Source organism: Trichogramma pretiosum, unplaced genomic scaffold (assembly GCF_000599845.2).
Source record: "Trichogramma pretiosum strain Unisexual culture from Peru unplaced genomic scaffold, Tpre_2.0 scaffold50, whole genome shotgun sequence".
NCBI classification, from domain to species: domain Eukaryota; kingdom Metazoa; phylum Arthropoda; class Insecta; order Hymenoptera; family Trichogrammatidae; genus Trichogramma; species Trichogramma pretiosum.
The window spans coordinates 905,937-930,189 of record NW_019640807.1 but is presented as its reverse complement, the minus strand read 5'-3'; the positions used below and the strand labels follow the sequence as shown (position 1 = coordinate 930,189).

Here is a 24,253-nt window from a genome sequence, read left to right as displayed (position 1 = left end):
AACACGATACCAATTTTTTTCAATAACAAGTAAAAGCGTAGATATTTTTGTTTTTATCTCGGAGCTTTTTGAACACTTGTGTGTGTGTGCGTTGGTTGATCGATTGATTTTTTCGTTGTATCAAAGTTGCTTTGCATTAATCGGCGATAATGTATCGTAAGAATACGGAAAACTAGACTCGACGAGTTCATATTCACGTAATAATTTCTTTTTTCCCCCCAACCAACGGTCGACGCGTTTATTGTAATTACGGGTACTACACGGGTAATCGATAATCTTTTTATATCGCAGAATTTATCTCCCAACGCTCTCTACACATTTGTAATTAACTCATTTCTCGGGCGAGAGAGCCGAATCAAAATTCAATTCGATGAATGTATATCGACGTATTCTTTCTGCTCACGGCGCGGAGATATATATATATACGCTCGGAGATCGGCATAGTTAAATTATACATTCGTCTATATATAAAGCTTCCGTTTTGCGCTTTTGCCTCTTATCGAACGGCCGTAGGACGTTACGTATATATTCTTGGAAACAAGCCGAATTACGGGACGTTGATCATCGTCGTCATTATTATTATCGCATCGAATCGATTCGCGCTGCGAGCTAATTTTATGCCGTATAAATTTTATTAAACAATCGACGGCCGAATCGATCATTTTTTATACGGATTATAATTTTACGATTTCAAAAGTTTGCTGCATGCTGTCACAGCAGCAGCAGCAGCAGCAGCAGCAGCAGCAACGGAGAGAGACTTCCGCGGATGTATAATAATGGCGCGACCCCGACCGCGTGCTGCTGCACTACGCCGCGCGACTCACTCCTTTCTTTTTTTGACTGACGCGTTGCACGTGCCACACATATACATAAAGTATATACGTGTGTGTATACATATACTGCACGCGGCGCACACAGAACTGGAGCTTGTGCAATATAAACGTCGTGAAAATTGTATTAGCCCCCTCGCGTAGAACCGTCGTCGTCGTCGTCCAGGTCGTGCTTTTCTATAGATATAGACGTATAATAGCATGTATACTTTGCACCAGACGTAGATAATGTTAGTGTGTGTCTGTGTGTGTGTGTGTGTGTGTGTGCGTTGCCATAGTGCCCATTTCTTGTATTCATCAAACAAACGGGCGCGCGTTGCAGTGCACGGCGCAGCGACTCGTCTACTACTCGCCGCGTGGACTCTTTTGGCTCTCTCTCTTTCTGACTCTATATAGTATAAATGTATGCGCTGCACGTCAAAGAGAGCCAAGGATTAAATATGAACTTGTGTTCCTTGTATAATGTCGTCGTCGTCGTCGTCGTAGTCGGAGTTAAGCGCGCGCGCGGGGCTAGGGTTTAAAAATAAAAAAGAAGAAGTTAAAAAAAGAGCACTTTCCAAGACACGGCACAGACGACGACGACGAGAAGGTGGAGAGATAAGGCAGCAGCAGCAGCAAAAAAAAAAGAAGGGTAGAGAGGAAAGAATGAAAACAAGAAAAGGAGGGAGTGGGCGCGATATATTTCTCCAGCGAAAGAAAAGATTTCCTTATGCCGAAATGATAGCATTTGCAGAGAGCGGCCGCGTTGGGTGGAAGGGCATCAGCTGCACTTTGTAGTACTACGGCGAGCAGAGAAGATATTCTTAATTTGCTCGAAAGAAACTTTTTCGTTCCTTTTTTCTTTTTTTTTCAATTACCCTTACATAACTGAATGTCTTTATGTAGTGCAAGAAAATTCCCCGGCTCATGGAAAGCCACGGGGAGGGATATATACGTGTATAGATATGCTTTGCATTTAAATGGGGCGCGCGCAGCGGCGTGTAGCAGCAGCCGGGGCTCTATTTTACAGTCGAAAAATCTGGCTCAACAATGCGCGTAAAAGATTTGCCGCGCGCGCGTTTGCCCGCGTTAGTAACAAGAGAGCACAAGTTCAGAGAGATGTTTTTTTTTTTCATCACTTTTTTATGCACGAGATGGGCTGTTTTTTTTTTTTTTTTTTTTTAATGTAATGGTAGTGTGTCCGAGTTCTGTTTCCTTGAATTTTACGGCATGCACATTACGGCACCCACACACACACGCGTACACCTGACACGGTGCCACGGAGTCGAGACACGAGATCGATTTATCGGATCTAGCTTTTCTTATGACGTAGTGGCATTAACAGTTCCACGGGCAAAAATAACCCCAGCACGAGTACGTTTGTCTGACTTTCTTTTGCACTCGTTTGAACCGAAAGAAAGCACAACGAAAAACGGGGTCAAAATTCGGAAAATTCAAGATGTAGGCTTTGCACGATTTCAAGAGAGCTTCGTAGACAGTTAAAGAGCAATTATCACCACATTTCGATGTTAACGAAACCAAAAAAAAAAATTATTATTTTTTGCTTCCAACGACGACAACCAACAGCAACAGCAAATGTCGCTGCCTCACCCGACGGCCCTGACGTCGATACACGCCTCGCTGCCGCACTTCTTGCCGTCGCCGGCCCTGGCGTCGCCCGTGGGCTCGTCGTCGTCGCAGCCTAGCCTCGCAGCGGTCAGCAACGCGCCCTGCTCGACCCTCTTCGTCGCCAATCTCGGCCAGTTCGTCTCCGAGCACGAGCTCAAGGAGATTTTCAACAGGTAAGAGAGAGACAAACCGTTTGGTTTTTCATTTCTATATTGCTTTCGTGCGTAATGAATTTTTTTTTTTTTTACATAATCATAAAACGAGTGGAGTGTGCGTGTGAGAGTGTGGTTTTTCTCGTAGACTTTTGACAGCTGTGTGTTTTATTTATAATAATAACAATAATGATGAAATAACGACTTATGTGTATAAACGCGGCGATTTACCCGACGGTTATCGGGAAAATTCATGGTTTCGTATGTATGCGCACACGTACGAGTAAATCGCACGACTCGACTGCGAGGCGCGCGTATATACGCGCGGCCGCATCGATTTTCCGCGATATATTCCAAAGGCAATAATTTTGCAGTGACGCGCTCTCGAGTATCTTCAATTATTCTCGCCTAATACGTAACGTTCACAATCACACACACACACACACATTTGCCTCCCCATAACGTATTTAATACGATACATACAAAAGCTTTACATTCTTCGAGCTTGGGCGATATCGCGCGCGTAAATGCTGCACGAGCGCAACACAATGGATTTACGATATTTTTGACCCACATTATCGCGTGCAGCTGCAGCAGTAGTTGTACAGCAACACGCGTTTGGTTTAATTTATTTATTATACTCGATGCTACGTATCAATACACGCGCAGTTTTTCTCTTTCAAATTTCGCTCTCTTACCGATTTTCTTCGATTTTCGATTCGCATACAAATTTCGACGTTTTTTTCCTTACTCTTCTTCTTCTTTTTTTTTTTACGTAACTTAACGAACGACACATGCAATAATACGGCGATCTCTCGCGCGTTATACACACGCATAGCCGCGCGCGCGCGAGTATATATTATATAGTTACACGCGCCGATTGAATAACCGCGCGAGTCGAGGTACAACAGCAGAGATGCACGTATTATACGCGAGAAACAACTGAAAAAAAAAAAACGAATAACGAAGAAAAAAAAACCTGCCGAAGACAATCTCGGTGGCACGCGCGTGTTCTCAAATGTAGTTATGTACATTTTCATCAAAGATTATGCAAGCCGACAAATCATCGGCTTTTGTTGCGCGCGAGGGACGCACAAAAAGATGTATTTATATATATTTATGTGTCTACACGCCTCGTTATATAAAAATATGTAGTCGCGCGCGTTCTAAAGCCGAGAGAGAGAGAGACGTTTTTCTATATGCACGTTCGTACAACTCACGGTACACGGCAAACTCTGGTAAAATCTTCATTAAGCGATTAGAGCTCCTCCGAGCCATTAGAGCGCCGAGATAGCTCTTTTCGTTTTTACCCTGCACAGTCGACTATAGCACAAAGAAAAAGAGGAAGAAAGAAAAGGCTCGAAACATTTACTACGCTGCGCATGATTCTATACTTTCTCTATTCTCTGCGCCGTGTAGCGTACGTAATAATTAAAGCTCTTGCGCGCGCGCGAAAGAGAGAATATAAATAAATCGATGCCGCGCGTTAATGGCGCTCGATGATTGTAAACCTCGAAGACAACTGCAAGCGATGCACTCGGCCTATAATACATGTACGTCGAGTTGCCTATCTGTAAATAGCTCTCTGCACGTATATACATATAAATTCCATCGACGTTTTTCGAGTTATTTTCGTTAGCGCGGAAAGTAAAGAAAGAGAGAAAGAAAAAAAGAAGAAAAGGATTACGCTTCCTGAGGCCTCCGAGCGCGCGCGGCGGCGGCGGAGGTTGTAAAGAATTATGAGCCCAACCTAATTTTGCGCGCTCCGCATGGAAAACTATGACAAATTTCACCTCCTCGAGCAGCGGCTCTCGCTCGAAAGCGCTCTACTTTTGCTCGGTGTGCGCGCAGGATTGATATTTTCCAAGCCGCGCTGCATTATATAGAGAGAGAGAAAGAGACTATACCTACTCGCTTCCATGTCATTTAAAGCGCGCGCGGCTCGGAGAACGAAATGGATTTTAACATAATTACAAAATTAGTTTGACTTTTGCGAATGCGAAAGCTCGGCGAAGAAATCGGTGCGCGCGCGCGCGTAGAGATATATCTAGAATGCATATAGACACGGAGCCGGCGCAGGCAGCCTACTCTACAAGAAGGCAGAAATTGTGTTAATAACGTCTCGCGCGCGTACACACACACACGTATTTTCTAGTAAAAAAAAGAAGAAAAAAAACGACGAAGCAAAATTTACGTATATCGTACTGTACTCGACTCGACTCGTTGTTGTCGTCGTAGTCGTCGTGCGGTATTATACACGTATCATTATCATAATTGCACAGTAGCAACGACGATACACGCGGTATGCGTGTTTGTGTGTGTGTGTGTGTGTCTGTGCATATAGTCACTACAGCTAAATGCACACACACAAACATATACACAGACCAGAGACGCGAACGTGATTCAAAATCGTAGCTCCAACGATATATATTTATGTGGAAGAAAAAAAAAATAAAGGTCGATGATTTTTCGTTCGGGAAAAATATTTTTCCACGACGACGCGAGAGCTTACGCAAACACACTTGTACTATACACGCGCGATATTTTGTCCGAACGTGTAACGCACACAAGTACAATGGAAGTAATGTTCGCGAAGACCGAGAGCGAATAGTGGATAGCAGCAGCAGCTTAGTAGTAGTAGTATAGTAACAGTGGCGCGCGGATAAGACGTTTCGCGCGCGCATAAGTTATAAGCGATAAGGCTAATCGGGCGCGCAGAAGCTCGAGCGTGCGCAATATAACACACACACACACACACGCGCGTACTAACTTGCACGACGACACGAATACGTGGGTGGATACGTGTGTGTACGTGTATGCGTGCACACCTGCCCTCCATACGTACTCGCGCACTTACAAATGGCACATATATACGAATATAATACGACCTTTCTCACGCCCGTTCGCATATGTGCAATACGCGCGCTGCATTATGCTGATTTTCCAACGGCGCAGCGCGCATAATACGACGTATAAGCCCGCGGAAGAGGAGAAAATTATGCGAGATTTTCCACGTAGAGAGCTAGCTGCTCCAGTGCGGTACATCGCTGCCGCTGCAGCCTGTGGATTTTCTTTTGTTTCTGTCTAAGAAAAGCGAGAGAGAGACGTAGACACACGGCAGGAGAGAGAGAAAAATCGGCTGCAATCCGTAGCGATATATTGTATTATTTTATACTTTTACGAGGGCACGGGAAATTTTCCCCTTCATTGTTTCGGAATATACGTAGGTATAGAGCGCGCGCGAAAGGTGAGAAAAGAGAGAGAGAGAGAGAGAGAGATGATGTATACCGTCGAGCTCGAACGAGGTAAAAATTTATCATTCGGCGAAATATTTCTTACGGTCGGTCGCCGCCATCGCCGCCACTGCTGCGCTTTAAGGCTGCTCTGCTATAAGGTTTTGTGCGAGCTAGCTCGCTCTTGCGTTTGCTTCGATACCTCGATGCGAATATAATACATAGGAATACTCTAGTAGCAGTGCACAAGCTTCGAATTGCTTTGGGAACGAGGCGAAAAAAAAGAAGGACGGGTTATCGTCTCTTTCCTTCTCGTCTGCCTTTTTCTCGAGTCGGTAAACGTCGAATGTTTAAGCAGAGTCTATTTGTACGTACGCGACGTTTTTTGTTTCATTTTTACTTTTTCGTTCTTTTTTTGGTTTCATCTAATGATATTACGATTGCACCTGTATATCTAAGCATAAAGCACGCAATCTCGTTATATACATATATTTTCTCTTGCTCTCACATCACGTAACGTTGATAGCGAAAAATGTATTGTAGTTTGATTATATCCGTATATAGATCTGCACCGAGCCATCGTATTTCATTCGCCCCTCTCGCACTCACTGATTCCGCTAATGAGTATAACACACAGATCTCGATGGTTACACTATATAGCTCGGAAGAAACAAAAAATAATCTCCCAACTCAATTATCGACTCGATACGTACATATCGCAGATATATAGAGAAATCGGGGGAAACAAATCGAAGATCGAGAAAAGCCGTCGTCGTCGTCGTCGTCGAGTACCTATATATTTATATAAAAGCTTCGGACGCTCGAGTGTGTCGAGCGCGCAAAATCAATAGCACAAAAGCAATGCATATAGCGAAATACACATACACATATAAACGCGTTTGATACAAGATTGAAAATATACCGTTTGCGAATATATCGTGTACACCGTGAGCGCCGGGCAGTACGCCTCCTATATGTATGTGCAGCACCAGCTGTATAGACAGCGCGTTCTATACTCGAGAGAGACGGGAAATCGATCCCAAGTTTTCTCGGCGCGTTTCGATGCAACTATATGGCTCGTGTGTTGCGCCGCGCGCGCGCTTTGTGTTACACATATCGAATCTCTTTTTCCTTTTTCTTCTTTTTATATTTTTTGTTATTCCGTTATTTTTTTCATCTTCTTTTCCGTCTGTATTATTTTCCATTTCCCACGTGTCCAACGACAAGAGACACTCGACGCAGAGACGTCGACGATCGGCGAGCGATTCTGTATAAATTTTTCAATTATATCCTCGTACGCGTGAATATAGGAAAAATTCGATCGAAGCCATGCTTCGGATTTGCGAACGTTTAAATTTACTCAGGGACAGCTGCTGCAGCTGCGTACGTATGCTATCGAACGCAGCGCGCGAAATTACGGGATTGATTTTCTGCGTGTCGCGCGGAGACGAAAGAAAATCGGATCGCCACGAGTTTTCTCCCTGATAGAGATGCTCAGCATACTATGGCCATATATTGTTCTACTTTTTTGACCATTTTACGGCCAACATCAAATTCAAATTACCATGCGAAAGCATTTTTTCCATGATTATTTTTTATTTTCCACTTAAAAACCACTATAGGAAACAAACACTGTAATATTGTTTGCTTATCGCTTCGACTCATACAAATAAGTTAACTTTATCACTTGCAGATTTGTAGAATTAAAGGTACTCGCCATCTAGCGGTAGAGGCTCGAAGTACTTGAAAATTTGGTTAAATTTTTGATATTTGTAACATAATTTTAACGGGAAAATCGCCAAAATCATTGGGCCATAGTTAACGCTGAGCATTTCTACCGGAGCTTTTATTGTTTTTTCTCGCTCAAGCTCTCGCTGTCCGTCATCAACTGCTCGCAGATGATAGATAACTAAAATTGCACAGATCAATGTGGAGCATCGACGTACGAGTCACGTTTTTTTTTTTTTTTTGCATCGCAATAACCTCTCCTTATACTTTCGTTCCACGCTGCACGCGTATAATATACACATATACGTCACGCGCTACACGATACGTTATATACTTGTTGTATACACGACGTGGCGCACGCCGCAATAAATACACACACACACGCGTATACATAGATCGAGCGCGGCCTTATGCACGAGTTTAATGCCGCGAGCCGCGAAAGGTAATGCGATCGTCGCTGCCGTTTGGGATAGATTCTTTTGTCTTTTATAAATGCGCTCGGTTACGGACGTGGAGGCTCTCCGTTGAGCTTTCAGAGCGGAACGACGAGCCGAGGCGATCGAGTTGGCAATTATTTATTACCGGGTGTACTGTTCGGAATCGTTCATTAGCTGCACCTCGTAACGCGCAGATATGTACTCGGGCCAAACGAGGCGATCGTTCGTTTATCGTCATTGTTGCGACTGGAAAACGATGTATTAAAAAAAAAAAAAAAAAACATTAGCCTGTATAGATGCGTAATAGTGCGCAAGAATGAATGCAAGAAAAAAAGCTTTGGATCATTATTATATTCCTCGAATATTACTATGTTAGGCAACTTATCAACAACAGCAAATCCTTGCATACTAGAGTGTTTGGTCGTCTTTTCTTTGTTTTTCATGCACCTCCAACCACCATCACCACCATCACCATCACCACCATCACTTCTTAACAAAAAAATAATCACCCAACCGGCCAAAAAAAATCGTAAAAAAACAAAAACGAACGTGAAAACGAACTAACGAACCACGCGCGAAAACCAGCTTTCCTGGTTTCTGTCGGCTGCGCATGCACACGAAAGGCGGCTCGCCGGTGGCCTTCGTCGAGTACCAGGACGTGCGCTGCGCCGCCCAAGCGATGGGCGCACTCCAGGGCTCGCTGCTGGTCTCATCCGATCGTGGCGCCATAAGAATCGAGTACGCTAAGTCGAAAATGGCCGAGGTCGGCTTGACCAGCCTCTGGATCGAAGTACGCCTACCATACATAATATATTGATATATTATATATTTCGTATATTACTATATAGATTTATATTGTTACAATCATTTATGATATATATTTTGATGGTCGATCTATATATATATTTGAAATTTTTTAATTGTTTCCTCTAAATGTGCTGCATCGTAATGACGATTAACCTCTATTCGTTCGCACTTTGCGACTCATTTTTATAAGAGAAAAAAAGAAATGTTTGCATGATCGTAGATGATGTATTTTATCGATGTATATTGCTGTTCATTTTACTTAATTTTCGCCGCTCATCGAGTGCGCGGCACAAGTATAGACTTAATATCGGGTATCGTATGTTCAACGACTCGAGCTTATTATGTATATTGCCGTATATACGTATACGTTCCCCGTTAATAAATGCAGACCAGATCTTTGGCCTTTAAACGCGAGCTTGTGGCTTATTTTTTTTTTTTTTTCCTTTTACGTTCCGCATCGCGGAACAACGAGCAGTGGGTGCGTTACGCTCTGCTCGCTTGGATGCTCCTAAAACAATCGGATGTTTAATTTATAACATATACTTATGTCTTTCTCTCTCTCTCTCTCTCTCTCTCTTTCTATCCTTGTATTCTTCAAACTGAGCGTATATGTAAGTTGGTTCCGATCGTTGGGCCGAAGCATCCAGACGAGTTTGCGTACTTTTCCATCATTATATATACGCTTATGCTTATGATGTAGCTGTGCTTTATTGCCGAGCTTTGCCTACCGAACTTGCTTTGCACTGCGTTGATTTATTTATTTATTTTTTTCATTATTTTTCTCTCGAAATGAGCGATAGCAGCCTTTTATGAATGGCATAGATGGAATGAAGATTGATTGTATGCATCGAGAAGAAATTTGATAATAAAGATCGAACGGGCGCGAGACGCGTTAATGCTTGCGACAGTGACAGAACGCGGTATTATTCATTATATCCACCATTCGGATATGAAATTCGCATTTTCGCGGTCCGACAACAACGACTAATATATCGCGAGCTTTTATTTTCCTGCGTTTTTCCTCGTAGATATTTCTACATATAAATATATCATTAGTGTACATGAATGTTCATACAATCTATAACATAACTTTTTTTTTTTTAATGTCCGTTAAGAGATAATATGTGCTTGAAAAAAAAAACAAAAAAAAAATGCCTCGAACGTTAATACAAATGAAGCATGCGTCAATTTTTTCATTCTTTATGATTTTTTTCGAATGTAGAGCCTACTACTCAAGGAAGTAAATCGAATTCTCGACAAAACTGTTTGCAGGGATCAAAGGGAGAAGAAAATGGGCAACCTTAAAATCGATCTGAACGGCATGTGAGGCACGAGGATTGATCACCACGTCGACGACGACGACGACCATTACCGCCGCAACGAGAAGCAACTACTACGAGCGGCGGTCCTCGGTCGACGCACGTATTATCACGTCCTCGCGACGACGAAACGAAACAACAGCAGCAGCAGCAGGATCAGCAGCGACAGCAAAGCGTGTATAAGCGATATCATCATCAGCGTTACTGCATCGAGCGCGTGACGTAGAACAAAATTATTACTAATGAAATTCGACGGAGAGTCTTTGGGACGACAGAAAGTATGAAAAAAAAAATTAAGAAAAATTTTTAATGCGAAGTAAAAAGATGACACTCAAATACACACAAAAACTATTATCGTATACACGAAGAGGGAAAAACGTACAAGAAATTAACTGTGTGTTGTGTGTTTGCATTAGGGCGAAAGAAGCGAGACGCAACCCTTCGCGAGGGGGTCTCCAGGCTTATAATTTTTCAATAATCAAGTTCTCTCGTTCGCGGGCCAGGGAACAAGTTTACGTACAGTTTTTTTTTATATTAACATATACGTTCGATTATGTCTTTTACGTCGACTTTGTATTATATAATTGTATGACTTGTGTAAGACTTTCCTTTGTAATTAACTACTTGCATTGTTCTGTATAGTTTAAACATTCGTTAACTTAAAATCGATAAAAATGCGCTCAAGCGCGCAGTATATGTTGATTTTTTCGTATATAACAGAGCGTCGGCCGCGTTGGGCGCGCTCCTTTGACCAAAAAAAAGAAAACGAAGAAGTTAGAAAATTAAAAAAAAAAAAAAAAAAAAGAATTATTATAGTAAACTATTTGAAGGAAAGAATAACGACATATCAAGCGAAAGTATATAGCGTAAATCAGGGTGCAGCTACAAGTAACTAAATGAAAGTAAACACAGTAACCGAAAGAAAGTACTAAGTAAGAAATAAAGATAAATAAAAAAAAGCGAAACCGATGAAAGTATAATGTTTAAAACGGGGCCTTCGAGTCGTGAGCGCGCGTCTCCGAATCCACCGGTACATAATATTAAATAGAGACATAAGAAAAAAAAACGAAGAAGAAGAGGCAGCAGAAAGAGAAGTTGGGATCGAGACGCGCGGGTCACTTCGTAAAAAAAAATTAAATAAAAAAGACCGGCGATGAACGACAAAAATTTTCGTTACGGTCGATTTTAAATATTGATTGTAAAAAGGCACTGTTAAGAGGTCACGACGACTCATCACACACACTATCACAATACAATTTATTACACACGCAATTAAGAAAAAAAAAGAATTAAAGAAATAAACGAATGTTTAAAGAGAAGAAATTAAACGTAACCTTTTATGGCGACACGAGGTCGCGTCGAAGCGATAGTAGAAAAATGTGTGCAAGAGAGAGAGAAAGAGATGATAGAAAAGGGGGAGAAGTATTAGATTTTAAAAATTTAACCTTTAACATTTCGTCGTAGATAAATTCGAATTTTTGCCAGGAATGAATGTGTGCGAGTGTCGCGTCGTATTCGAGGCGATCCAAGAGTCGGATAAAAGGTCGAGAGTGCGCGTCGATGATGATTGAAGGAACGAGGATATATGACACTAACATCCAAGCTTAATACCAAAGGTGCCCTAAGAAAATAAAAAAAAATTGAAGGAGAGATAAGAAGAAAAAAAAAGTTTAAAGCGAGTAATTTAAAACGTTTAACTGCGTGTCTTGTTGATGAAAGTAAAAAAAAAAAAAGCACGACGAAAAGGAGCGTGACGAAGTACGAAAAAAAATGTCCTATGTGGGGTCAGTGGGTTTTTAGTAATTATTAATATACAATTAATTATAATTAGCCGAGGGGCCGAGTCTTTTCGAATCGGTTGAAAAACGAAAGTAAACATACAAAAAAAAAACAAACAATCTCGAAAGGGAGATCTGATACAATTAACGACGATTAATATATAAATAAAAAAAATTAAATTATCGATATTATAAACGACGTAAGACGAACGCGAACATATCATTAGGATCTAAGACCTTTTTAGCAACAAACAAAAAAAAAAGTTGGACAACAGCCGAGAGTGCGTTGTATCTCGCAAGTGCGTATTTTATCTTCTATATACACGAAACAACTGGATATTATACAATCTCTTACAAATATATACATCATATATATTTATCTTACCGTACTGTATACTGTACATATATAAACTATATATAAATATATTTGTCATAGAATCGGATTTTATTGCATCGAGACAAAGCGACGAGGCAACAAGAAGGAGGGGGTGTGCGCGCGAAACTCGGAGAGAAACGAGTAACGAGGACACAACTGGATGAGAAACATGACAAATCGTGATCTCGCGCCGCGCGCCGTTTTACGGATACATACACACAACGAATCGAGGGAATATTCTCAAAGCCGCCAGCAGTCGGTAATTTTTCCGGATTTAAACGCGATCGCTTCTCTCGTGCTCCAACGAAATTATCATACAACGGAGCAAAACTTCAAACTGCACGGGAAAGTCGCGGGAATAATTGATTTTTTGCTCGAGTGCCCTCGCGGGTTTCTTCTCCCTCTGTATTACATGTAGAGGAATACAGAGTACACAGTTGTTTCGGCTACTGCGAATGTTCCCTCGCTCGTTCACTCTCTTATCCGCGAATCGAAGCGTTTTATGCATATACATCCCAATTGACCTTTATTTTTTTATTTTTTTTTATTTTCTCCATCTCCTTCTCGCGCGTCATTTCCTTCGCGAACTTTCCGCGAAGTGCAGCAAAGAGAGAAAGAGAGCGAACGCATCTTTACACGTGCATTAGAGACAAAAAGAGGAAGAAAAAACGGACGAGAGAGAGAGAGAGACGAGGCCTGCGTGATATCTGTCTCTAATCGCGGCATGGAATCATCTTGCCAGGGCACACGTACACATACACACACACAGCTTTACATTACGAGAGTAAAAAGGGACTGCTATATAGACTCTCTCTCTCGAGGTCTTATGGATGCAGTTGTGGCCGTTGCAGTTGCGCGCCGAGGCTCGAGAGAACGGGCAAGAACCGCGAAGTGGAGAGAAGAGAGAGAGAGAGAGAGAGAGAGAGAGAGCCCTTTCCTTTTTTGTTTCGAAGAGAGCCGAGAGAGAGAGAGAGAGAAAGAGTACACGCGGCTCGAGGAGGTTCAACGACCGGTCGAATTCAAACATGACCACAGCGCGCGCCGAGGCGCAGAGACTCGCTGCTGCTGCTGCTGCTGGTGCACTGCCCCTACTCGCTCTCTCTCTCTCGGCTCTATCTCGCTCTCGCTGCAGCGGCTCTACGTACACATACGGTATACATGCAGTATAGTCGAAGAAAAGAGAGTTTGAGAAAACCGGGCAATAGATGGATTATTCAAGCCTTCTTTTGCCTTCTTTTTTTTCATACCCTATCTTTTGCACTTTTGTGTATGTATGTACGGAGGGGCCCACCGAATGGGATCTCTCGAACTCTCGTTGGAAAAACGACCGGAGATCTTTTCGTTGTGTACACGTACGGAGATCGCGAGAGGGAAATTTATACATGCAACGCGTGTATCTTCATCGATGCATCGGTGCATCGCACGTGTGTGTGTCGCGCGATTTATATTATTACAGCTCGCGCTCGCGAGAAGTGTACGGCGCATACTTTTGGAATTTTTCTGTGCCGACGACGAGCGCTGCGGTGCGGTAGCCGACGAACGAGCCAATTAACGCGTGCTGTTACTGCTATATACACGGACAAGAAAAAGAGTGAGAGAGAGAGAGAGGGACGTGGGGGAAAAAAAAGAGAGAAAAGAAGAAGGTGACAGTCGCGGGAATCATTCTCACAGGGGACAAAAGAGAGCTCGAGCTTCAGCACAATGTGCGCGGAGAAAGAGAAAGAGAAAGAGATACAAAATGAGAGAAAGAAGATGAAGAGAGAGAGAGAAAAAAAAGGGCCACGACTCGGGCACGTAATCTTGTCCACGAGTCGTCGTCGTCGCGAGTCATGCCGACGAGAGTCGCTGACGATGGCCATATATACACACATACATACGAACTCGCGAATGCATTTGATGCTACTGGCCAACAAACAACAGCAACAACAGCGTCTTCTCGCATTAATAAAGTGGCGACGAGAAGGCACGTGCGAGACTAGGGAAACGAGGAGAGAGTATTATGTGCACCACCGTCGGGGGCACGAGACGTATACACACTCGACAATTTCATCATCGCACATATATATATATCGCAAAACTAAATCGTGAGAAACAAGGGGTCAACGACGCGCGGCTTCGTCGTTCTTCATCTTTTTCATCTTTCATTCTTTCTTTCTTTCCCTGTTTTTTTTTTTCCTCGTCTTTGGTTTTATTACATTTTTTTTCTCTCGTGCGCGAGCTCTACTTCTGTATCGCGAGATTCGGCGGGTGGCTTAATTGCGCGAAAATTGAAATTTCCCCGTTGACGCGTGTATGCATAAAACGCACGCAAAGTAGTAAGAAACTTTTGGACGACGCATCAGTAGTGTATATCGATAAACGTATTAAAAAAAAAATTAACTTTTACGCGATGAGTACGTGCGTGTGTAGATTGAATTTTTCAAAGTGCTTTAAAGAAAACAAAAAAAAAAGTGAACTAATTCATATCAGTAGGATTAGACGAGACGCTGTGACCGATTGTAAAATTTAATTTGAAAAAGAGAGAGCGAAAGAGAGCAGGCAAGGTATCGAGAAAACGAACGAACTAAACGCGGGTGTGTAAAAGAGTAACGACCGATTTCTAGTGGAGGTGTATACAACGCACGACATACTGTGACGTTCGTATTTTTAATAAAATAATAAAAGACAACGTTCTCTCGGAATAATTTTTCTTTTCGTACCTGATCGCGTTGAAACTTTTGATACGTGCGCAAAGGGTTCAAATATATGATACTAGGTGTATATCCCTAATTTAATGGTATTTTTTACTTGAAAAATCTTTTTTACCAAAATTTTACATTATAATGAAACACGACGCGTTTTTAATCGACTCGATATAACCTGACGCTTAACGTAATCGTACTTTTAAAAATAAAACCAACCTTTAATTGTACTAGAACTAATGTGTAAACGTGTGTGGTAAATAAATGTTTGGAAGAGCAACATTATAGAAAAGCAAATACTAATCGTACGCAGCATACATAGTACATGAAAATATTTATAGAATTAAACAGAAACAAAAAAGTAGCGGATAAAGATTGTATCCGACTTGTCCAACTTCGTACTCCTCCTCTGCGAACGACGTAAAAGTTTTTTTACACTTAAAAAACGAAAAAACGTGAAAAATCAATTATTTCCAAAGCAATGTAAACGTAAATCTCAATCGAAGGCCGTAGATCTTAAGCTATAAATGAAGGATTGTAAAAAGGTAAAAAAAAAAAATATCTCATCGCGCGCTACCGTACACAAACGGGCGCGCGCGTTAATAATGTCAATCAGCTATTTTGTACCGTGTCAATCTAGATTAAACGATTTTCCAGCGCGTACGCGAGTTTGTTCCTCATTAGAACCCCGCCTCTAAATATATAAACAAAAAAATATACAAAGACCTTGACGAAAATTTAAAGGAAACCCGCAATTATCCGACGACGATTAAAATGATCTTTCGAGCAGGCGAGTTTCGAATTTCCAAACGCTCTTAAAAAAGAGAGAGAAAGAGAAACAAAAATAAGAAAAAAAAATTGTTACGTGCGAGGGGAACGCGACCAATTAAAACTACTCGACAAGAGCAAAATTCGCCAACCTCATGTACACGAACGCGAGCGCAACGATACTCTTAATATACTACTAACTATTCCTCCTAAAAAAACTAATACTTCAAACAAGCTGTGGACTGTCCTTTTTAATCATACGCGTGTCCAAGTTACGAGCTTAAGTGTTAAAAAAATTTTAACGAAAGATAAATACAACAAATAAAGTATCGTCATTTACGGTCCGTAATATTTAAAGAAAAATTACTTTTAGCGAGGCTCGATAATGATCTTGAAGGTGTGAGAATATAACGTAAATTTTCGGTTTTTTGTAATTTTTTTTGTCCGTGTATTATGTATAATGTTGTGGGTGTTGTGTGTAACGAGGCGTCGTTTTAAAGCGAGAGACATTAGGCAGGTGCGTATTAATTAGATTTAAAAAAAATAAGTGTAATTTAACCTGATGAAAAATTAACCGATGAAAGTATAAACTTACGAGTTAGTATATAAGTAATGACGATGTGAGAGAGAGAGAGAGAAAATTTTGATACGGGACTCACCAAAGATGTCGACCCAAAGACGTATGAACGAGAAAAAAAAGGAAAAAAGCTTAAACAAGATGGAAAAACACGAGTACTAACACTTAGTGAACGTCAACAAAAGTATAAAAAAACGTAATGAAAGTAAAGACAGACAGAGAGTGACATTTATTAAGCAATGAAAGTATCACCATCGGTAAGATGTGACAAACAGAAAAAAAAATAAAATAACGATGAGTAAAAGAGCTATTATAATTTAAGATTTTTTCCTTTGAATTATGCGGTATTTACAAAACAGGAAAATAATTAAAAAACAGTTAGTTATTAAGTCAATGGCATTGTAATAGACGAAACGCATGAAAGTATATTATTAATTAAGCGATGTGATAAAGTCAATATTTGCGGACGAGAGTATAATGAATTAAAGTAATTAAAATCCGAAGTTAAGAGAGGATGAAAAAACAGAGTAAAGGCAGGAAAAAGAGGAATAACTCCTGGTGATTCGCGAAAATTTCCGAGGCGCTTATTATGATTGTATATCGTTAGCTTTTAATCTTGTAATCAACTTTATATTTGTATATGAGGAAGAAAAAAGCGGACCGAGAGGACGCCCTATTCCCCCATGATGTGCGACTTTTGTAATGCGTTTTTTAAGTGCTTTTATTACGAATACGCAAAATAAGTAACAAACAAACAAAAAAAAACATTATACATGAAAACGGTTGAAAGTATGATCGTACCTTAAATCCTAGTGAAATATGATTGTTATTGTAACCTGTAAGAAACGATAAAAAAATGAGCATTCTCTTGTCGAACTGACAAAGTGAAATGGATTAATTAAATTTTTAATTAAAACATAAAAACCTAGGTGACTTAAACCAATGAAAGTAAAGAAAAAAGGCGTTTACACTTCTACTTGTGAGCGCTTCTTTTTCGTGTAATTTTTAAAGCGTCAATTCTCGAAAATTTACTGTAAACTTTTATGAAAGTATGCAAGAGCCTCGAAAATTAACGAGAAATCCAAAGATTTCTATTCGTTGTATTATATATTGTACTTTGCTACGAAAATGTGCAAACTAATTGATATGAAGTAGTAATATGATTTATAAAACAAGAAAACAAAGGTTAAAAAAGTAAAAAAAAAAAAACAAGGAAAGATAATGAATCGTAGTTTTAGCGGTTGTATACTACTACGACCGCCTCGCGCAGTGCCCAATCTTTACATTAGTGATATAGCTAATTTTAATATTGATTTTGTGAAACAAAACAAAAAAAAAACAATTAATGAGTCGTCACGTTAATCAGGGACTGTTATTATGAGATCTCTTTTTAAAAAAAAATACTTGCAACATGTTAAAAATCGGCGTTCAAAAATGTCGAGTCGCGCACCTTTTTCGAAAAAAAAAGTATATGATATATATAAAATGATATATTTAATTACTTATACAAAGAAATTTTTTAAACGATCGTAACGGGGGGGTTAACAAAAGTTTTAAAAATCTCGTTCGCTGAAAGCTTATTGTAAACTATTATAGTTTTTTAATTATTAAATTAATGTCATATATAATTATATTAATAATATACGCGACTGTTGTTAGTGAGTACCTATACTTTATACATCACACATCGTGTTTATAATTTTCGCTTTTGTCGTGTGTCTGCATGCATGCGTGCGAATGATCCGTAATTTATATCCGATATTATAATAAAGAAAAAAAACGTAAAAACAATTAAGGATTCTCGTGTATTAGAGCAATTTGACGCGTGTTGTGCTTATTAGTATTCGATGTAATTGTCTGTACTCGAAAAAAAAAACAAAAAAAAACAACAAAGAATAAATAAATGACAGCAACGACGAAATATCGGTGCGTTCCGCTCGTGTGTATACAACGTGCCTATCTCTCTCTGGACATATATTTCATTATTTATATAAATGAAAACGAAAAAAAAAGGAAGAAAGGAAAACAAAATACAAGCTCAAACTGCATCCGATTCGACAATTTTTCAACCTCACCTTCCGCCACCTTCTCTGCATCGCGACTCTGCCGATTTTTCTCATATACATATATACGTATATACTACAATATATATACGCTGCGCCAGGCTCTATACCCGAGTAAATGTATCTATTCTTTTTTCCCATCGCGCCGCTCGCGCGCAGACAATTCACCGGAAGCGACGCTTCCGCAGATGGGTTTGGTTTGTATAACAAAGTCATATTAGAGTTTTGATCGGGTATGTGTGTGTGTGTGTCTGTGCGCGCAGTGCACTGCTGCTGCTGCAGCTGTGGACTGTGTTATGTTACACACTTACACTGGTGCACACACACACGTGTATACCTGCTTCGTGCGCCGTGTGTGCGCTCGAGTTCGCCACTCCTCGTAGCAGCGGCAGCAGCGGCACACAACAATGCTTTATTCTTCGCGAGCTTTTAAACAACAAAATAATAATGTCAATACGAGAGAAAGAGAGAGAGAGAGAAATAGAATATATAAGCAATGGTCAATATACTGTAACAACAAAAAATCGATATGGCGGAGTCGCGCGTGCGGAAAGCAAAAGAACCTGCTGCATCCGTGACGGTGTATTATCGTGCAGAAGGCGCGGAATTACGATGGAAAAAAATTAAATAAATAAATAAAGGGTATACACACATTAGGAATGCGAGAAGAAAAGTATGAAAAAAATTTTAAATATAAATACTACATAAATAATCAAGTATAGTTGCAGCTTTTCGTGTGAGTTTATTGTGATACTTAAGAGTTAAAAGAAAAATAAAAAATGTAAGCGTACGAGAAGCAGTTCTGCAATAGCTTAATACTGTGTGCGTGTGAGTGTGCATTACGATATATAGGCAACGATGATGTTTTGGTGTTATTATTCGGACGCGCCGCTGCCCAATCAATAGGACACATGATAAATATTCTACATTAGAAAACGTTGTGATTGATAAAAAAAAAAGACAACAACAACAGCAACAGTGTAAACTATGAACTTCTGTAATACTTGAAACGACTAATGTTTCAAGAGCATAAGCCGCATATCACCGAGAGATCACGATCGCGATCGAGTCGTATAAAGAGGTCGTCGCCTTGTTTTCTCCGATTCTGACGTGTGAATTATCATATAATCTATACGCAGACATTCCAGACAATCTTTGGAGTCTCTCTCCCTCCGTGCGAGTGCGAGGAAGACCCGAGGAATTTTTTTTAAACGATTTTTAAACGCCAGCCGAGAGAAAACGAGAGGACGATCGCTGGTACGGGTCGACGCGCACGTCTCGAGATGGAAAATTCATTTGTTGGAGACAAAATGAGGATAAAAAAAAAAATTATACATTGAAAAGACAATCCTAGACTTGGTCGTGGGTGGCTGTGTGTGTGTGTGTGTGTGTGTGCGTGTACGTATGTGTGTGCGTGTATATTACGAGCCCTTCTGTAAACGCTTTTTTTTTGACATGAAAAAGCGATGAAAAAGAAAAAAAGGAAAATTCTCGATTCGTTGCGTATATAAATACACACTGCGATAATATCTCTCGACGTGCATGTATAAAAAGCATCGCGGCGGACGCGGCGAAGCGTCGGCAATGAGAGAAAAAAGGAAAAATCCGTTATTAAAGTTTGCGAAAGAGCCGATAACGAAGTAAACAGTAATGCAACAAAAAAAAGGATTAAAAGACGAAAAAAAACAAAAAAAAAAGAATATAAAAATATTATAAATAAATGATAAAATACATAAATCCGTCCATAAGTGCGGCTCGGGCTCGCGCGTGTATACGTGTGCGTATTTGTTTTTCTGTTTACTAGTATTTCTTTTCATTTATGTCAATATTTTTCTTTTCCTTCGTACTTCAATTGCAATGGATCTCTTCGATATTGCGATAAGAAAAGAAAAAATATATATATATATAATGTATACACGCTCGGCACGAGCAGTACGCCGCACAAGCGATGTGCATATTAATCATTGGGACTACAAAATACATATCATGTCGTACAGCTGTAATGAAGTAAAAAAAACCTACGATTAATTATATATGATACATGATTATAAATAAATAAAAAAAAAGTATAAATATATATATTATATATAGTAATTTAGAGAAAAAAAACGATTACAGAAAAGTATAAATATATGATTATTATATTATTATAAACTTCTTACGACTATATGACCGATATATATATTATATATAATATATTACGAATTATTTACTACGTGGTGGGCGAATGCGGCGACAGAATGCAAGAGTTATTATACGTTTAATTGAGAGTGACGCGAGTGCCAGCGAACAGTGCGAAAGTGTTCAACAATTATTAATTGTAGTTGACGATTAAAGAAAAATAAAGCAGTAAAATAAAAATAAAACAGTAAAAAAAATGGTACGATATGTAAAACAACATGTGTTCTAATTAGGGGGAAAAAAGTGAACAGCCGCGAGTATCATGCTGGCTTGTAATTGTAAACGGGTATGAACATTTTCACGTACCCCGCAGACAAGAGAAGATAGAGAGATCGAGGGTATGAAAAAGGCGCATGCGAGGATCATAGAGAAAAAAAATCACCTAAGCAATAAGATAATATTCTATTTATAATTGAACGCCCCGTGTAATAAGCGTCGACTCGAGTGCATAATTGCAAAGTACATATATTATATATATTATATATTTAAAGCAAACAAGAAAAAGACAACAACAAGTAAGATTATAAAAAAAATCGCGATGAATTCATTGTAAAACATGCATATTAAGTAATAACATGAGTGTCTGGGCAAGGATTAGCTTACTATAATGTTTAATTAATTAAAATAAATTAATTATTATAATTATCCTAACTATTATAATTGATTACTCTCATTTCTATTCTCATTACATCAAATAATATTTATAAAATATTTATATGTTTATTATCCGTCATCGCCGAGATCTTTTTTGCTATATGAAAACTTACTCAGATATTATATTAATTTTAAGGTATTAAAAAAAAAAAACTTAGACATGTTTCGTTGATGCTTACGTCGCATCATATTGCAACGGTGATTATTCGTCATTCATCAATATTAGTATTATAATTTTTATCGTTAGTTAGAGGCTTTCTATCTAAAGGAAAAAAAACGTATTATTTTAAAAATGTCAAAGGATTATTATTTTTTACGATCGTAGCTATATTTCGATATAAAAATTATTAGTATTTGTCAGCGAGTCTTGTGAATTTTTTATGATCTTTTTAAGGACACGATTATTAATTACTGTCCTTTTTTTATATAAATAATATTAATCTTTATTATTCGTTATTAATATGATTGTAGATTAATTATTTATCATTGCAGGGCGATTATACTCGTTGTTAAGTGAATTTACCATTGTAAGATAATCTCTATGGGGTTATAAGTGACAATTTGGCAGTAATAAAAAATAAATTTAAAAATACAAGTATCTTCGAAAATTTGTCATTTCCTTTTTTATTCCTTTGATTTTTTTACGTATCAGAAGAATTACAGAAAACAGCTAACGATATCAAAAGTGGGTATGACCTGACAATGAATCTGCAGCTTCATTACTGGTTTTCCTCTGCTACATACAAAGGGGACGTAATAATTTCAAAAAAAATACAATCTGTGCAACAATATACGATGACCATTATAACACTTAAAGTTTCAAAATAATTTTTGAATCAATCGGTCAAAAATATATGAAAAATGTATGATTATCTAAAAAGTTCATTTACAAGCTGTAACGTCGCAATTGAATCCTGTGAAACTTATAGTTGAGCTTACGGAGTCTTACTACAGATGTCTCTGATCTCATAGATCGGCGACAGTCGACACATTCGTAAAATCGCGGGAAACTACTGCCGTAAGGTTATTGGATCGAAAGTTCGTAAATAACACCCACTGCTTTCTGCTGCTCGAACGTCAATTTTGATAAAAAAGTATTTGGAAAAATGGTCAAACTTGATGGTGATAAATTTGAAAAATGTTCGATCGAGAGAAAGACAGTCAATTACGATGACAACTCCGGTAGATTTGCCAAAGAAGGTGATGAATACACCAAACAGTACGCCAGTCTGTACGTCAAACGATTGGAAGAGCTCGCGTCTGTTTTGAAAGTTAAACTAAAAGTCAAATGGGGTGAGTTGAAAAAATAAACTTGTCTTTTACACATGATTTCATGTTTTTATCTTGTTACTCAGGCTCAGACGTGAACTTGATTCCATTATCCGACCTAGAAGAGCAGGAAGGAAGAAAATGTGCCATTATTGGTACTCTGTTTAAACATCAACCAAATAAACCTTCTATTTTAAAGGAACTCAGCGAAGAGCATCAAATGTCAATGCCAGCTCCTTTAGTCGATTATTGTTCAGATGAAGACCAATTGTTTTTAGAAGATCAAACATCACGAGTAAGACTGACTGGCGATAATGTCAATGTTAAAATGTCTGTCACTGGAGTGGTTTGTGCAGTACTTGGAGCAGAGAATAGTAAAAGTACATTTGAGGTAATTTTTGTCTCGATTTCTGATAAAATCACAAAGTAAAAACTCAACTTTATTTCTTATCAAGGTTGAAGAATGGTGTTTTTGTGATTGTCCAATGCAATCAACGATTAAATCCAAAAATTCAGGAAAGATAGTATTTGTTTCTGGTTTAGAACTTGCAACAAATCCACCAGACTTACCTGTAAGCTTATTTGAACAATGGGTCTGTGGCTTGGCTGGAAATCCAGAAATGCAAGAAGAGATGGCTTCTGTAGTAAGAGTTGTTATAGCAGGTAATAGCATAAAGGGTTCTAAAGATGTACATGTAAGTCGAGGTTTAGTTAGTGGAAGAAAAGAAGATGCTGCAGCTGCCCTAGAAATGACAACAGGTACCAAACGATTGGATGCACTGTTAGAGTCTTTGGGAAGTAACTGTTGCGTCACTCTTATGCCTGGTCAGTTTGATGTCACAACTCTTATGATGCCTCAAAAATCAATGCACCCTGGATCATTTCCAAGAGCCAGAAGGTTTTTACATTTCAATTTATGCTAATGTAAATAATGTTTCAATTGAATTTTTAAAAACTTGGTAATTTTGATTTTAGATATAAAAGTATTAAAGGTGTATCAAATCCTTGGATAGGAAAAGTAGCTGATAAGGTAATTGTTGGCACAAGTGGTCAACCTATCCAAGACATTATTAAAGTATGTGGTCTTGATACCAAACAACCTCTGGAATGGTTGGAAAAAACATTAGAATGGAGACATATGTGTCCCACAGCGCCTGATACAATACCATGTATGCCATTCTATAAAAATGATCCATTCATTTTGAAGGAATGTCCTCACATTTATTTTGTGGGCAACATGGACAAATTTGAAACAAAATTATACAAAGGTTTGTGGGACTTTGAAGTTAATATTTGAAAATTTGAAAATCACTCATTTTTTGGTATTAAATTTCAGGTAAAGATGGACAGAGAGTACGTCTGGTTTGCATACCAAAGTTTGCCCATACCAAAACAGTTGTTTTAGTTGATTTAGATACTCTTGACGCCACACCAGTATCATTCGGTTCCAATTTAGATTAAATCTTATAATAAAGCTGTACTCTTTAGTGTTATATATTTTTTATATTTTTAATAATTTTTTTTTGAAACAATGAACAATAAATTCTTTTTTGATCAGTGAAGTTGTAATACATCTTAATTACCAAAATCAATAAATATAACTGATTTAGATACAATTACGGTATACTAGTACTATTTAGTTCCAATCTGGCTTTCATCGAGCTTTGTTCTTCAGTTTTACTCATATTTTACCCATTTTATAAGTTTTTTAAAACAATTTATAACGAATTATGCTTTGAAAATATAGTTAATGAGTTTCAAGTTTTGAACCAACGAAAATAATTCAATCGGA

At 38.8% G+C, this 24,253-nt stretch overlaps 2 protein-coding genes across 3 annotated transcripts in view; both read left to right on the top strand.

Annotated features, from left to right (window-relative positions):
- LOC106649420 (protein couch potato-like) overlaps nucleotides 1–17,503 on the top strand; it is a 78,039-nt gene extending 60,536 nt beyond the window's left edge. The window contains exons 7-9 of one of the 2 annotated variants that reach the window (XM_023460396.1): nucleotides 2,397–2,611; nucleotides 8,574–8,778; nucleotides 10,068–17,503. In XM_023460396.1, coding sequence (XP_023316164.1) covers nucleotides 2,397–2,611; nucleotides 8,574–8,778; nucleotides 10,068–10,100 — 453 coding nt within the window. In that variant the 3' untranslated portion in view covers nucleotides 10,101–17,503. The remainder of the gene's footprint in view (nucleotides 1–2,396; nucleotides 2,612–8,573; nucleotides 8,779–10,067) is intronic. The other variant, XM_023460394.1, reaches the window with a different exon arrangement.
- A 4,700-nt stretch (nucleotides 17,504–22,203) lies between these two features.
- LOC106649419 (DNA polymerase delta small subunit-like) lies at nucleotides 22,204–24,016 on the top strand. Its single transcript, XM_014366814.2, has 5 exons — nucleotides 22,204–22,485; nucleotides 22,548–22,852; nucleotides 22,917–23,359; nucleotides 23,437–23,729; nucleotides 23,798–24,016. Exons 1-5 carry the CDS (start codon nucleotides 22,299–22,301, stop codon nucleotides 23,920–23,922), a joined length of 1,353 nt encoding a protein of 450 aa, XP_014222300.1. The 5' UTR covers nucleotides 22,204–22,298; the 3' UTR covers nucleotides 23,923–24,016.
- Nucleotides 24,017–24,253: the final 237 nt, after the last annotated feature.

Coding starts and splice junctions, on each gene's coding strand:
- LOC106649419 (XM_014366814.2), top strand. CDS start 22,299: ATGGTCAAACTTGATGGTGATAAATTTGAAAAATGTTCGATCGAGAGA. Junction 22,486..22,547: donor TAAACTAAAAGTCAAATGGG/GTGAGTTGAAAA, acceptor CTTGTTACTCAG/GCTCAGACGTGAACTTGATT. Junction 23,360..23,436: donor TCATTTCCAAGAGCCAGAAG/GTTTTTACATTT, acceptor TTTTGATTTTAG/ATATAAAAGTATTAAAGGTG.